Here is a 12,018-nt window from a genome sequence, read left to right on the forward strand (position 1 = left end):
TCTGATAGGCTACCAGCAAGACACCTAATTTGCATGGGCCCTCTCGGGAGGGGCACGAGATCAGGCTCAGGCCATGCATGCGCGACCCAGTTGTTTACCAGGCAAGTCTGAGTCAGTGATAGGCGGTCGGCGCCATCTTGGAATGGTGACTGGCTTCCCACAGTTCCCCCCTTTTTGTTTTAATAGTTTGGCCAGTCTTGAAAACGAAACAGGTGGGAGTAGAGGTCTGTTCTCTGGTGAGTGTTTTGGGGACATTGTACAGGCTCTTTGCTAGGTGTCATCAACCCAGTCCAAGCCAGACCCGTCCGATAGCTTTTTTCCAGAGGCAGGAATGAGTGGGAAGATATTGGGGAAAGGGCGGTATCAACCTGAATCAAACAGACTTGCTCCCCTCGGACTGCTAACCGCATACAGCGTGCCAAGAGTGCGGTGCTTTGCCTCACAACCTGAAAGTGCAGAAGGTCAGGTCTTGTAGGTGGATAATCCAGGCCTGAGGTGACTGCCAACTGAATGACTTTGTGGGAAAGCAAGGAGGACTATAGAGGTCACCCCTTGAGGGTGGCCAGCCATACGCCTGGTGCGCCAGATTCTTCTACAGCAGACAATGCCTGATAGACAAGATTGTTATGACGAACCTGGTCGCATCTTAGCCTACAGAGTAGCCACAGACAGACCACACAACCCACCAGGACCAAAACTCCCCAGAGTGCGATGCCTGCCCACTGTTTCAAGAAGGAGAAAGTGTTGGAAATCCAGGTTGTGAAGTCTTCTAATGAGATGGGTTACAGGCGGGTACCATTCAAACTGGCAATCTGATGGATCAAATTGTGGGCTAGTTGTTCTGCCTCCGTCGTCCAGTTTCCCCTGAGGTATTCTGACAATAGACGGCTCTGATTGATAGGTTGCGAAAAGTTAGCTCTTAAAGGGGTTACACACAGATTTTTCTGAGAGGAGACACAGGACACTTGGATGATATTAAACAGATCCTCCAGTTGATCTTGAAGTAGATCAACCCTTTGATTGACCAACAAGAGTCCAGACACCAGGTGGGAGTTGGTCTCCTGTTAGGCAGAGAGAGCGGAGGCTGTCTGCTCCACAATGTTATTAATTGTATTGGCAGTTTGAACTTGCTGGGTCATGGCTATGGCCGCAGTGGTAGCCACAACAGCAGAAATAGTAATGGCGGTAATTATAGCCGCAGTAATGCCAAAATCTCTTTTTTGTCTAAGCAAATGCAAAATAGGAAAATCTTCAGGATCATCTTCTACTGGGATGGGGACATATGTGGGGATGCAGACCACAAGTGCTATATATGACTGTGGCCAGCCCAACATTCTACCAACTGACAATCAGAGTCAGAGGAATTGCAGGCTAGATGGCTGATATTGGTCTTATTATTCAGAATAAAGAAAAAGGGTGCCTTGACACACACAGGCACAGGTGCCATAGTGTGATTGGTCACCTGGTTATATTGCTTACGAATAGTGAGGCTGCCATTGGTCTGGGTGGCAGAGATGTTAGAAATCTGATGATATTCTCCTTGTAACATGGAGAAAGGCGCCAGAGAGGTAAAGGCACCTTTGGTGTTAGATAATACCCATTGATACCAAGGCCAGGCATCTCGTTTTATCTTAGCACTGGTTAAGTTAGCCAAAGAGGACACGCCTGTTAATTGAGAAGACCTAAGTGGTGGGGAAAATTCAAACCCACTGATCAATTTCTTGCCAGCATGTAATGGGCTCTGACAAGGAGTGAATGGTGGCAGAAACTCTTGATCGGGAGCGCAGCGGGGAAAATATCTGCGCTTTGTGGAGTTAGCAGTATTTGAAGCTGGGATCGGGAAGGTAACATTACTAAGCATGATTAGGGTTGTAATATTGATACTTCCGCCATGGGTAACATTGCCAGACCCACTGGTATCCCCATGGGAGATCTGTGTGAGTGCATTCAGCAATGTTCCCTCTGAAAGCTGACCTTCCTTCAAAGGATTTGACCAGTGAGTCAGGATCCCTCTTTTTAGGAAAATACAAGGGGTGGAGGTATTTGTTAACATAAAGCATAATGTTGACTCTAGGGTAAAGTTGGTGGCAGTAAAGTTCAAAGGAAGTTCCCCAGAGGGGGGTGGGCGCAGGGAAGATCCCTGCGACAGGAAGTGGATAAAAATGCTGGCAAAGTAGGTGAAAAGAAATGTACTGGTATAGGGACAGGCCAAGCTCTAGGTACTGCCCACAGCTGGACCGCTGTGTTCTGTACTACCATATTCAGTGACATCATGATCCACAGCAGGAGGCGGGTCTGCATGTTGAGTGCTGGAGTCCACTGGAAGCACCTTGCGTGTTTAATCTTTCTGGAACCCAAATGGGGTCTTCTGCATCCTGTGGTAAAACACAAATAGCGCCTCGTGCTTGGGTAAGCACGGGATCAGGATCTTTCCAGCGTCCCTATAGAATATCTTTCCATTTGACAACGTGAGGTGGTTCCAGTCTCGGGGCATCCATTGACATCCAAATTTTAAAAATTAAGGGTTAAAAGGGCTAATGATATTCTTTTCTTGGGGGTGCGGCCTTGGCCTATTCCCCCTTTTTGTTTTAACAGACATTCTTTGAGGGTGTGGTGGGCACGTTCGACGATGCCCTGCCTCTGGGGGTTATAAGGTAACCCATGGTTGAGAATAATATCCAGTTTATCACAAAAGGATGTAAATGAATGTGCTGTATAGGCGGGTCCAGTATCTGTTTTTAACTGTTGGAGTTTACCCCAAGTGGCCCATGCTTCCAGGCAGTGTCCTATGACATTGCGTGCTTTCTCTCCACTGGAAGGTGTGGCATGAATAATGCCAGAACATGTATCCACAGACACATGCACATATTTCAGGGTGCCGAATTCTGAAAAGTGTGTAACATCCATTTGCCAGATCTTTAAAGGCAACAGTCCACGAGGATTGACTCCAATGGATGGTGGATGGGTAAAGGTTACACACTGTGGGCATTGCAATACCACACGTCTAGCTTCCGCACGTGGTATGTAAAATTTCTGTTGTAGGGTTCTTGCATTTACATGATAATCTTTATGAAATTGTTGTGCTTGATCTAAAGGGGAGGCAAGAAAGACACCCTCCGCCCGAGTCAGCTGATCGACTTCTTCATTCCCTGCACTCAAACGGCCAGGTAGACCTGTGTGGGCTCTAATATGTTGAATGAAGAATTTATTGTTCCTAGACCATATTAATTGCTGTAATTTACATAATAAGGTAAAAATAGTACTTGTTGATCTGATAACCCCAACTGCCTCCAAAAGCCTAAGTGCATTTACCACATAATTGGAATCCGAAACTAAATTAAAGGAGAATGAGCAAGCTTCAAATACGGCCAAAACTGTTTCTAATTCAACCATCTATGGAGAGGTATGTTTGGAATGAATCACTATTGGCTCTTGGCCTAGAATTTTATAGGCTCCTCGGCCTGTCTTGGAGCCATCGGTAAACACAAGAGCTGCTCCTGGTATGGGGTCTGCAGCTGTCATGCGGGGAAACACCACAGCTTGTGCCTTAAAAAAGGTTAATAGAGGGTGCTTGGGGTAATGATTATCTGTCAGGCCTTCAAAGATGCAGGTGAGAATGGCCCAATCATCTAAGGTGCCAAAAAGAACCTTCACTTGATGGGCAGTATAAGGGACTACAAGAACAGAGGGGTGCTGGCCAAAGGCTGAAAGGCATTGTTGAATGCCTTGCAAAGCTAATGAGGCAACTGAAGTAGGATAATGTTCCAAAACTTTTCCAGGGGATACATGGGGATAAATCCATAGCAGGCCCATCCTGCCACAACAGGCCCGTGGGTTGACAGCGAGTGGCCAACACACACAAAGAAATAGGTTGATCCGGCTGCCTACATTTAAGGAATGCTTCTGCGAGCTTCTTCTCAATCAGATCTAATGCCTTGCGTCCTTCACTGGTTAGTGCCCTTGGGGAATCTAGAGCTGAGTTCCCTTTTAATATCTCATATAGGGGTTTCAATTCATAAATGGGCAAGCTCAAATAACCTCTTACCCAATTGATATCCCCCAGCAGCTTTTGGAAATCATTCAGAGTGAGTAATTTATCTTTCCTGATCTCTACCTTTTGAGGCCTTATTTCCTTGGGGAGGATCTTAGCTCCCAAATAGGCAACAATCTGACTTTGTTGCACTTTTTCTGGCGCAATATGTAAACCTTTGCCTTCCAAGCACTTTACCAACTCTAGATAGGCAGTGTGTAAGATGTTCTCCTTGCGAGCTGCCAAGAGGATGTCATCCATATAATGCAGGCAGATACTTTAGGAAATTTTTTCCTGACTGGCAAGATGGCTGTCCCCACAAACAGCTGACACATAGTGGGGCTATTTGCCATTCCTTGTGGTAGAACTACCCATTCAAAACGCTCGTCTGGTTCTTCACTATTTATTGCTGGTAAAGTGAAAGCAAACCTTGGGCTATCTTGCTTACATAATGGAATGGAGAAAAAGCAATCCTTGATATCTACCACTATGATTGGCCAATTTGAGGGTAGAGATGATAACAGGGCGAGGCCCCTTTGTACAGGCCCCATGATCTGCATCTGCTGGTTGATAGCGCACAGATCATGTAGTAGTCTCCATTTGCCAGATATTTTCTTTATGACAAATATGGGTGTATTCCATGGTGAGACAGAAGGTTGTATGTGTCCCAAACTTAATTGTTCTAGAATTAAATGCTTTGCTGCGCTCAATTTTTCGGAGGAAAGTGGCCACTGAGGAACCCATACAGGCTCCTCTGTTTTCCATGTGATGGGAATACTTCCCTCAGCGGCCCCTAAGAAAAACCCAATCCTTCCCTATCATTCTTAGGCTATGCCTCTACGGGGTCTCTTCTTCCTTGTAGATATTTTCCTATTCCATGTTTGGGATGCCACCCCATGGTTTTCATCATGCCTGCCGCAGCAGGGGAATAGTGGCTCCCTTCATTAGTCAATTTCAGGTCTAATGCATGTAGCAAGTCCCTACCCCACAAACTGATTGGCAGCTCAAGGACATAGGGCTGGAACTCTCCGGAGTGTCCTTCCTCATCCTGCCATTCAAGCGTGCGAGCACTCATGTCTGGGGATTTGGTATACCCCAGACCCTGCAAGGTCTGAGAGGACCTTTGTATGGGCCAGCCATTAGGCCAATCCTTAGTGGAAATTATACTCGTATCTGCACCAGTATCTAGCAGCCCCTTAATCCATTTGTTTTCTACTGTTAATATAAGGGTAGGTCTCCTTTCCAGATCAAGAGCAAGAAACACAGCTTCGGTTCCAGAGGAGCCAAGACCTCGGTCTCCTCGATGCTCCCGTCTAGCCACATAAAGTTTGTGAAGGCTGGGTAAAACAAGTAATTGAGCGATGCGGTCCCCTGGTGAGATGGTGGTAATCCCTCGATGGGAGGAAGCCAAGATTTTTACTGTCCCTGTATAATCCTGATCTATTACCCCAGGGTGGATAATCAACCCTTGGAGCGCTGAGGATGATCTCCCAATCAACAGTCCCACTGTATCTGGTGGTAATGGCCCTTTAAAATCAGTTGGTATTGGCTGTGTTCCCATCTGTGGTGTTAATACATGTCTGGAGGTGCAACAGAGGTCCAATCCGACTGAGCCCGGGGTGGCTCTCCATGGGGGATCTGTACCCCCTGTTGCTGATGATTCATTACTGCCCCATATATTTGCGGGCCCTGCTGCACATTTTTTGAATGCGCTCCACTAGTCATAGTAGAGCCTCCAGCAGCCCGCTGCAGGACTTGACCATTAATATCTTTGACGGACCTGCACTCAGTTGCCCAATGATTTCCTTTTCTACACCACAGACAGAGCCCTGCAGGTTGTGTTGTGGATGTGGGCTTGCCGCGATTTCTTTCTGGGCACTGCCTTTTCAAATGCCTTTTCACTTACCACATTGAAAACAGGCTCCCGGGGTGTTACCCTTCCCTTTGGCCAGCTGAACCACTGCAGCTGCTAGGCCGGAGTTAGTTAAAGGTCCTCCTATCTCTCTGCATGCCTTCATCCAGGCCTGCAGGCCCTTGCCTTTCCATGGAGTGATGGCATTCCTGCACTCTTTGGTGCATTGCTCAAATATCAGCTGTTCTACTAACGGCATCGCCGTGTCAGCATCTCCAAATATTCTGCCAGCTGCCTCCACCATTCTGGCCACAAAATCAGAAAAAGGCTCACCAGGTCCCTGAATTACTTTAGTCAGGTTGCCTGAAACTTATCCCCTATTTGGTAATACATTCCACGCCCGTTCAGCTATCTTGCCTATCTGTTCATATATCTGGGGTGGGAATGCCATTTGATTCTGTAGCCACTGTCCCTGTTCTGTGAGCATATCAAAACTCCCTGCAGGCTGTCCCTGCTGAGCATTCTCCCTGGCCTGTTGATGAGCATAGTCAGTGAAGAGGGCCTTCCATTCTAAATAACCTCCCATCTGAAGGCATGCCTTGGTGGTATTGTTGTACCAGTCCTGGGGTGTCATGGCCGTATTAGTAAATCGAGAAATGATGGCCTTGGTAAAATTGGCCGAAACACCATAAGCCTGTACTGACTCGACTAAATTTTTCAGTGATTTGAAGTCTAGGGATTCATGAAACCTATTGCCCTGGTTATCGAGAAAAACCGGCAAGGTACTCTATGCCTCCCTCCATGTCTGAGGACAGAATGTAGATGCGTCCGTAGGGGGAGCCCTTAGGGTTGCCTGACTTCCTGTCTCTGCACTAAATGATGGTGCTTCCGCATAAGGTGGAGGGCAGGATGGAGAGATTTCATACCGGGGTAGGCCTGTTGTCTTGTTTTTCACACTGCTCTTATTGCCTCTACTTCTACTGGCTTGTAGAGATTCTATTTTAGCTGTTAGCTTCTCCAAGGCCATCTCCAGTTCCCACATCTCTGGGTCATCGTCCGAAGACGATTCTGAGCTAGGGTGGCGCCAGTCCCCTAGCGCAGGATATAGTTTCTTTTTTGCTTTTGCCCTTTTCTTCTTGCTAGCTTTGGACTCTTGAGACAGTTCTGACCTAGATTCTTGGACACGTTCCAAGGCTTCCTCTTGCATTGCCTCACTACAGTCTTCACTTTCTAAGAAAGTCCTGACCACCTTCCACACGCCTCTTACTCCGCTTTTCACTTTTCTATCGGCCCATGCATTATCCAAGTCCTTACCTAATTTGTCCCAGCTTGGGAGTGTCAGCTGCCCTCTTGTAGGAACTCCACCAATACTTTGTCTTTAAATTTGAAACCTTTGGTGGAGAGTAAATCCTTTAGTGCGGCATGCATGGGGCAGAGTGGAGAATTACCCATAGTTTCACTTTCTCTTTAGAAAACACAAAATGACAATTAAGACAAGAGAATATAAGACCTGGGGCTCTTTTCCTTACTACTGAGTCTAGACCCAGCAGATACACTCCGTCCCAGGTCTGTGACAATTCAAAAGAAAGCAGACAAGACAAGTCAGAAAGAAAAACAATAACACGAACAACGCAAGCCAGACAGGGTGAACAGGGAACATGTTATACTTCTCCTTGGAAAGCTCAAGGAGGACTTAATGGTACTGCCGCTCCTTAGTTGCTGAGTTCTGAATCCGCGAGTCTCCTCGGGCTCCCCGTGCGCAGGACACCAGTTGTCACCTGTCAGGAACAAGACACAACACGGTTGGATTCTTCTTAGCAACTTTATTGTAGGCGCACTTGTTTCTTCTCTTCTTCTCTTCTGGGGTCGCCCGGAGCGGAGAAGGTCCTCTTAATATATAGTGCTGGGGGAGACGTGGGTCTGTCTGATAGGCTACCAGCAAGACACCTAATTTGCATGGGCCCACTCAGGAGGGACACGAGATCAGGCTCAGGCCACGCATGCGCAACCCAGTTGTTTACCAGGCCAGTCTGAGTCAGCGCTAGGCGTTCGGCACCATCTTGGAATGGCGACTGGCTTCCCACACTTGTGTGTAATAATAAATAAATCTTTTAAAAGAAAAAGTCAAGTATGGCCAAGCATTGGTGGCACACGCCTCTAATCCCAGTACTTGGGAGGCAGAGGCAGGCAGGCGGATTTCTGAGTTCAAGGCCAGCCTGGTCTACAGAGTGAGTTCCAGGACAGCCAGGGCTACACAGAGAAACCCTATCTCAAAAAACAAACAAACAAAAAAGTCAAGTATGTAGTACATTATCTTTTATGAGATAATGTACTCACAGAAAACTAGAGCAAGATAAGAGACTAGAGAATTGTAAATGGTTGAGGAGATGGTGTGTCTGTGTGTGTGTGTGTGTGTGTGTGTGTGTGTGTGTGTGTGTATACATTCTTACAATTTCAGCATTAAGGAAGCTAGCTGAGCTAGAATGATTGCTGCTGATTCACGGCCAGCTTAGGATTGATGCTTGTTCTGGATTCTGGATTCTGTGGTCCATAGTGAAACCCTGTCTTCAAAAAGAATAAGAATTGAAATGGGAGTAATCATATGTTGTGCGTGGTGACTCCTAAGTACTGTCCCTGTGCTTGGGAGGACAGAGGGAGGAGGAGATAGAGTAGGAGAGAGACATGGAGGGAGGGGGAATATGAGAGGGGAAGAAAGAATGAATATGAATATGCAGTAGTAGTTCTAGACTAGTCTTCTTGTACAGACAGGTAGAAACAGAAATAGGAATAAAGGAGTAACCTCATCATTTTGACAGATTGGTGCTCGTTTGATGATGGCTTAACTATAAATTTAATGTCCATCTTCCTTCTGGCATTACTATGAAGATCAAACGGACATATATGCAAAAATAATTTGACTTTCCACTTGAATTTGAATATCTTATAATCCATAAAATAAAAAAAACCAAGAACTTAAGATACATGTACCTCTTATTTGTTTGTTTTATTTGAGATAATTCTCAATTTGAGATAATTCTCAAGATAATTCTCATGTGTGTCCTATGCTGACCTTGACCTTGGAATCTTTCTGTCTCAGCCTCCTACTAGTAAGAGAGAGATACATATCTATTAGTTCTTTCATTCAATCTCCATTTCTTGGGTTTTAAATAGACTCCTGTCATAAGCAGTGCCTCTGGCCCATTGCTCTTAGCTCTTCTCAGAGCTTTCATGTATGACTCTAGCTTGTAGTGACTTCTTTCTTGTCTTCCTTCCACTCTGATAGTTTGAGGAGCAACAGGCTTTTGAGAAGAGCCGAAAGTTCCTTCGGCAGCTGGAGATCTGTTTTGCCGAGAACCCCTCACACCACCAGAAGATCATCAAGGTTCTTCAGGGCTGTGCGGACTGCCTTCCTCAGGACATCTCTGAGGTGCTCCCTACCCGGCTTCCCCATGACATTTATTTATTCTATATGTATGAGTGTCTTATGTGCACGTGTTTATGCATCATATGCATGTCTGGTGCCTGCAGAAGTTAGAAGAGGACATTATATTTCTTGGAACTAGTTACAGATGGTTGTGAACTACCATGAGGTACTGGGAACCTTACCTGGGCCCTCAAGTGCTCTTGACTACTGAGCCATCTCCAGCACCCATGTCCTGCCTCCTAACTGTCACTTCTGTTTCTGCCTAATGGATTCCATATCATTTCCCTCTGGAGTACCATAAACTAAGGAGGCAGAAAGCAAGAGTGTTTTCGACTTAGCTATTATAGTATGAAGCACAGGGAGAATCCAGAGCCTGACTGGCACTCATGAGCTCATAGTAGGACCATCAGTGCGCTGGGAGGGAGGTTGAAGAAAGTGGGTGCTGATGCTGAAGGGTTTGGACTCCTCATTTTGCTTATGCAGTGGACCAGTCAGGCAGGATGAAAAGTACTGTCATTGGGAATTTATGGCTAATATTTCCCTCCCCACTCTACTCCCACCAGGGTAGGCAAGCAAGCAGGGAAAAGCTTGAAAATTCTTTGCTATCAAAGATAGGATCCATGGGCTGGTGAGATGGCTTACTTGGTAAACTTATTAGCTGCCTGACGATCTAAATAAAACCCCTGAGACCTGAATGAGTCTGTGTTAGTTAATTACTTTCCAAGTCATGCACTGACCTGTGTGCACTCACTGCCAAGCCTGAAGGCCTGAGTTTAATCCACATGGCAGAGGGAGATAACTGACTCCCTTGTTTTGTTTTTGACCTTCATAGGTGTGCTGTGGCATACACACACACACACACACACACACACCAAACAAATTAATTAATTTAAAAATAAAATTAGGCTATGCTCTATGTAGAAGGCAGAATATGGCCTTCATTGATCCTGGTTTAGTGCAGTCTAGGAATGTTCTGCAGATGTCTTCTTAGCCTTCACAACTTTCCCCAGCTCAAGACACAGATGTGGCAGCTCCTCAGAGGCCATGACCACCTACAGGATGAGTTCTCCGTCTTTTTTGATCATCTGCGTCCAGCAGCTAGCAGGATGGGTGACTTTGAAGAGATCAATTGGACTGAAGAGAAAGAGTATGAGGTATAGGTTGTCAAGGGGAAGGCTTGCCTGGGTAAGGGGTTGGGTCCCAGAGTCTACTCACTGCCACCAACTCTTGTTTAGTTTGATGGCTTTGAAGAAGTGATACTCCCTGATGTAGAAGAGGAAGAAGAGCCCGCCAAGGTGTCCACAGCCTCCAAGAGCAAGAGGCGAAAAGAGATTGGGGTCCAGCATCAAGATAAGGTGTGCATGCTTTTAGGAAATACCTGCTTTGAGGAGTCATGCTTTGAATTATACTTTGTATATACCACTGGTATATATAGGGCAGCTCAAAGTCTTAAGGTTGGAGATGCTTATGGGGCATAAACCACAGGTAAGGCTGCTGTGGAGAATCTGTGGAGCAGTTGTGAGGAGGACCCATCAGGCCTCATTAGAGGGAATCACAGCCAGGTATGATGGTACATGCTTATAATTCTAATACCTAGAGGCTAAGGCAGGCATATTGTGCATCTTCAAAGGTAGCTTAGGCTACATGGTAAAACCCTACTTCAAGAAAGAAAGGGAGCCGGGCAGTGGTGACGCACACCTTTAATCCCAGCACTTGGGAGGCAGAGGCAGGTGGATTTCTGAGTTTGAGACCAGCCTGGTCTACAGAGTGAGTTCCAGGACAGCCAGGGCTATACAGAGAAACCCTGTCTCGAAAATCCAAAAAAAAAAAAAAGAAAGAAAGAAAGAAAGAAAGAAAGAAAGAAAGAAAGAAAAGGAAGGGAACAAATACAAAACAAACAACCCCCTAGGTATTTCATGTTTTTATCCTAGCTCAGAGCTGCCATGTTTCTTGTTTTGTTTTGTTTGAGACAGGGTTTCTCTGTATAGCCCTGGCTGTCCTGGACCTCACTCTGTAGACCAGGCTGGCCTCAAACTCAGAAATCCGCCTGCCTCTGCCTCCCAAGTGCTGGGATTAAAGGCGTGGACCACCACCACCCCACTGCCATGTTTTTTACCTTTGGGTTTTTTTCTACTTTTTCCCATGGGAAGAAATAATGATAATTTATTAATGATAATTTATTACTGGCAAATGTAGCAGCTGTATTACTGTGTGCTAGCATCATATAAGTTGTAAATTAGTTCATGAAATTTACATAGCAATACTGCAGAGGGTTTTGTTTATGTAACTGTAGTGCATAGAGAAGTTAATGCCAGAGTGACCTCTTCAACTGTCAGTGTTGGGCCACTGATTTATATGACTTATTTCTAGCTGGAGAGTCTGCCCATACTTAGGTACCAGAAATAGCCTTGGGCTAAGATGGATCAGTGGGTAAAGCTTGGTGACTAGAGAGAGGTTTGATCATCACACTACTCTCTCTGACCTCCATGTGGTAGTGTGCATGTATGCACATATGTGTATGTAGTACATGAATAAATGTATTAGTCTTAGAGAGCAATGTATGTCTGTATAGGAAAATGTCAGTGAATGCAGGTGCCCACAGAGACTGGAAGAGGGTAGTTTAAGCGCCTCTTGCTTTGGGGACTCCTAAACTTAAGTTCTCTGCAGAGAAGTACATATTTGCTCTTGCTACAGAGCTATCTCTTCTTCGAC

General features: G+C 45.8%; 1 protein-coding gene across 11 annotated transcripts in view; it reads left to right on the forward strand.

Moving 5' to 3' along the window:
* Positions 1 to 12,018, forward strand: part of LOC116093143 (GON-4-like protein) — a 79,618-nt gene that overhangs the window by 61,750 nt on the left and 5,850 nt on the right. For 10 of the 11 annotated variants that reach the window (XM_031374420.1, XM_031374418.1, XM_031374425.1 and 7 more), the window contains 3 exons: positions 9,166 to 9,309; positions 10,317 to 10,460; positions 10,542 to 10,661. In XM_031374420.1, the coding sequence (XP_031230280.1) occupies positions 9,166 to 9,309; positions 10,317 to 10,460; positions 10,542 to 10,661 (408 nt within the window). Of the gene's footprint in view, positions 1 to 9,165; positions 9,310 to 10,316; positions 10,467 to 10,541; positions 10,662 to 12,018 lie in introns of those variants that run through there. The other variant, XM_031374429.1, reaches the window with a different exon arrangement.

The sequence above is a fragment of the Mastomys coucha genome, unplaced genomic scaffold (assembly GCF_008632895.1).
Source record: "Mastomys coucha isolate ucsf_1 unplaced genomic scaffold, UCSF_Mcou_1 pScaffold16, whole genome shotgun sequence".
Classification (NCBI taxonomy): Eukaryota; Metazoa; Chordata; class Mammalia; order Rodentia; family Muridae; genus Mastomys; species Mastomys coucha.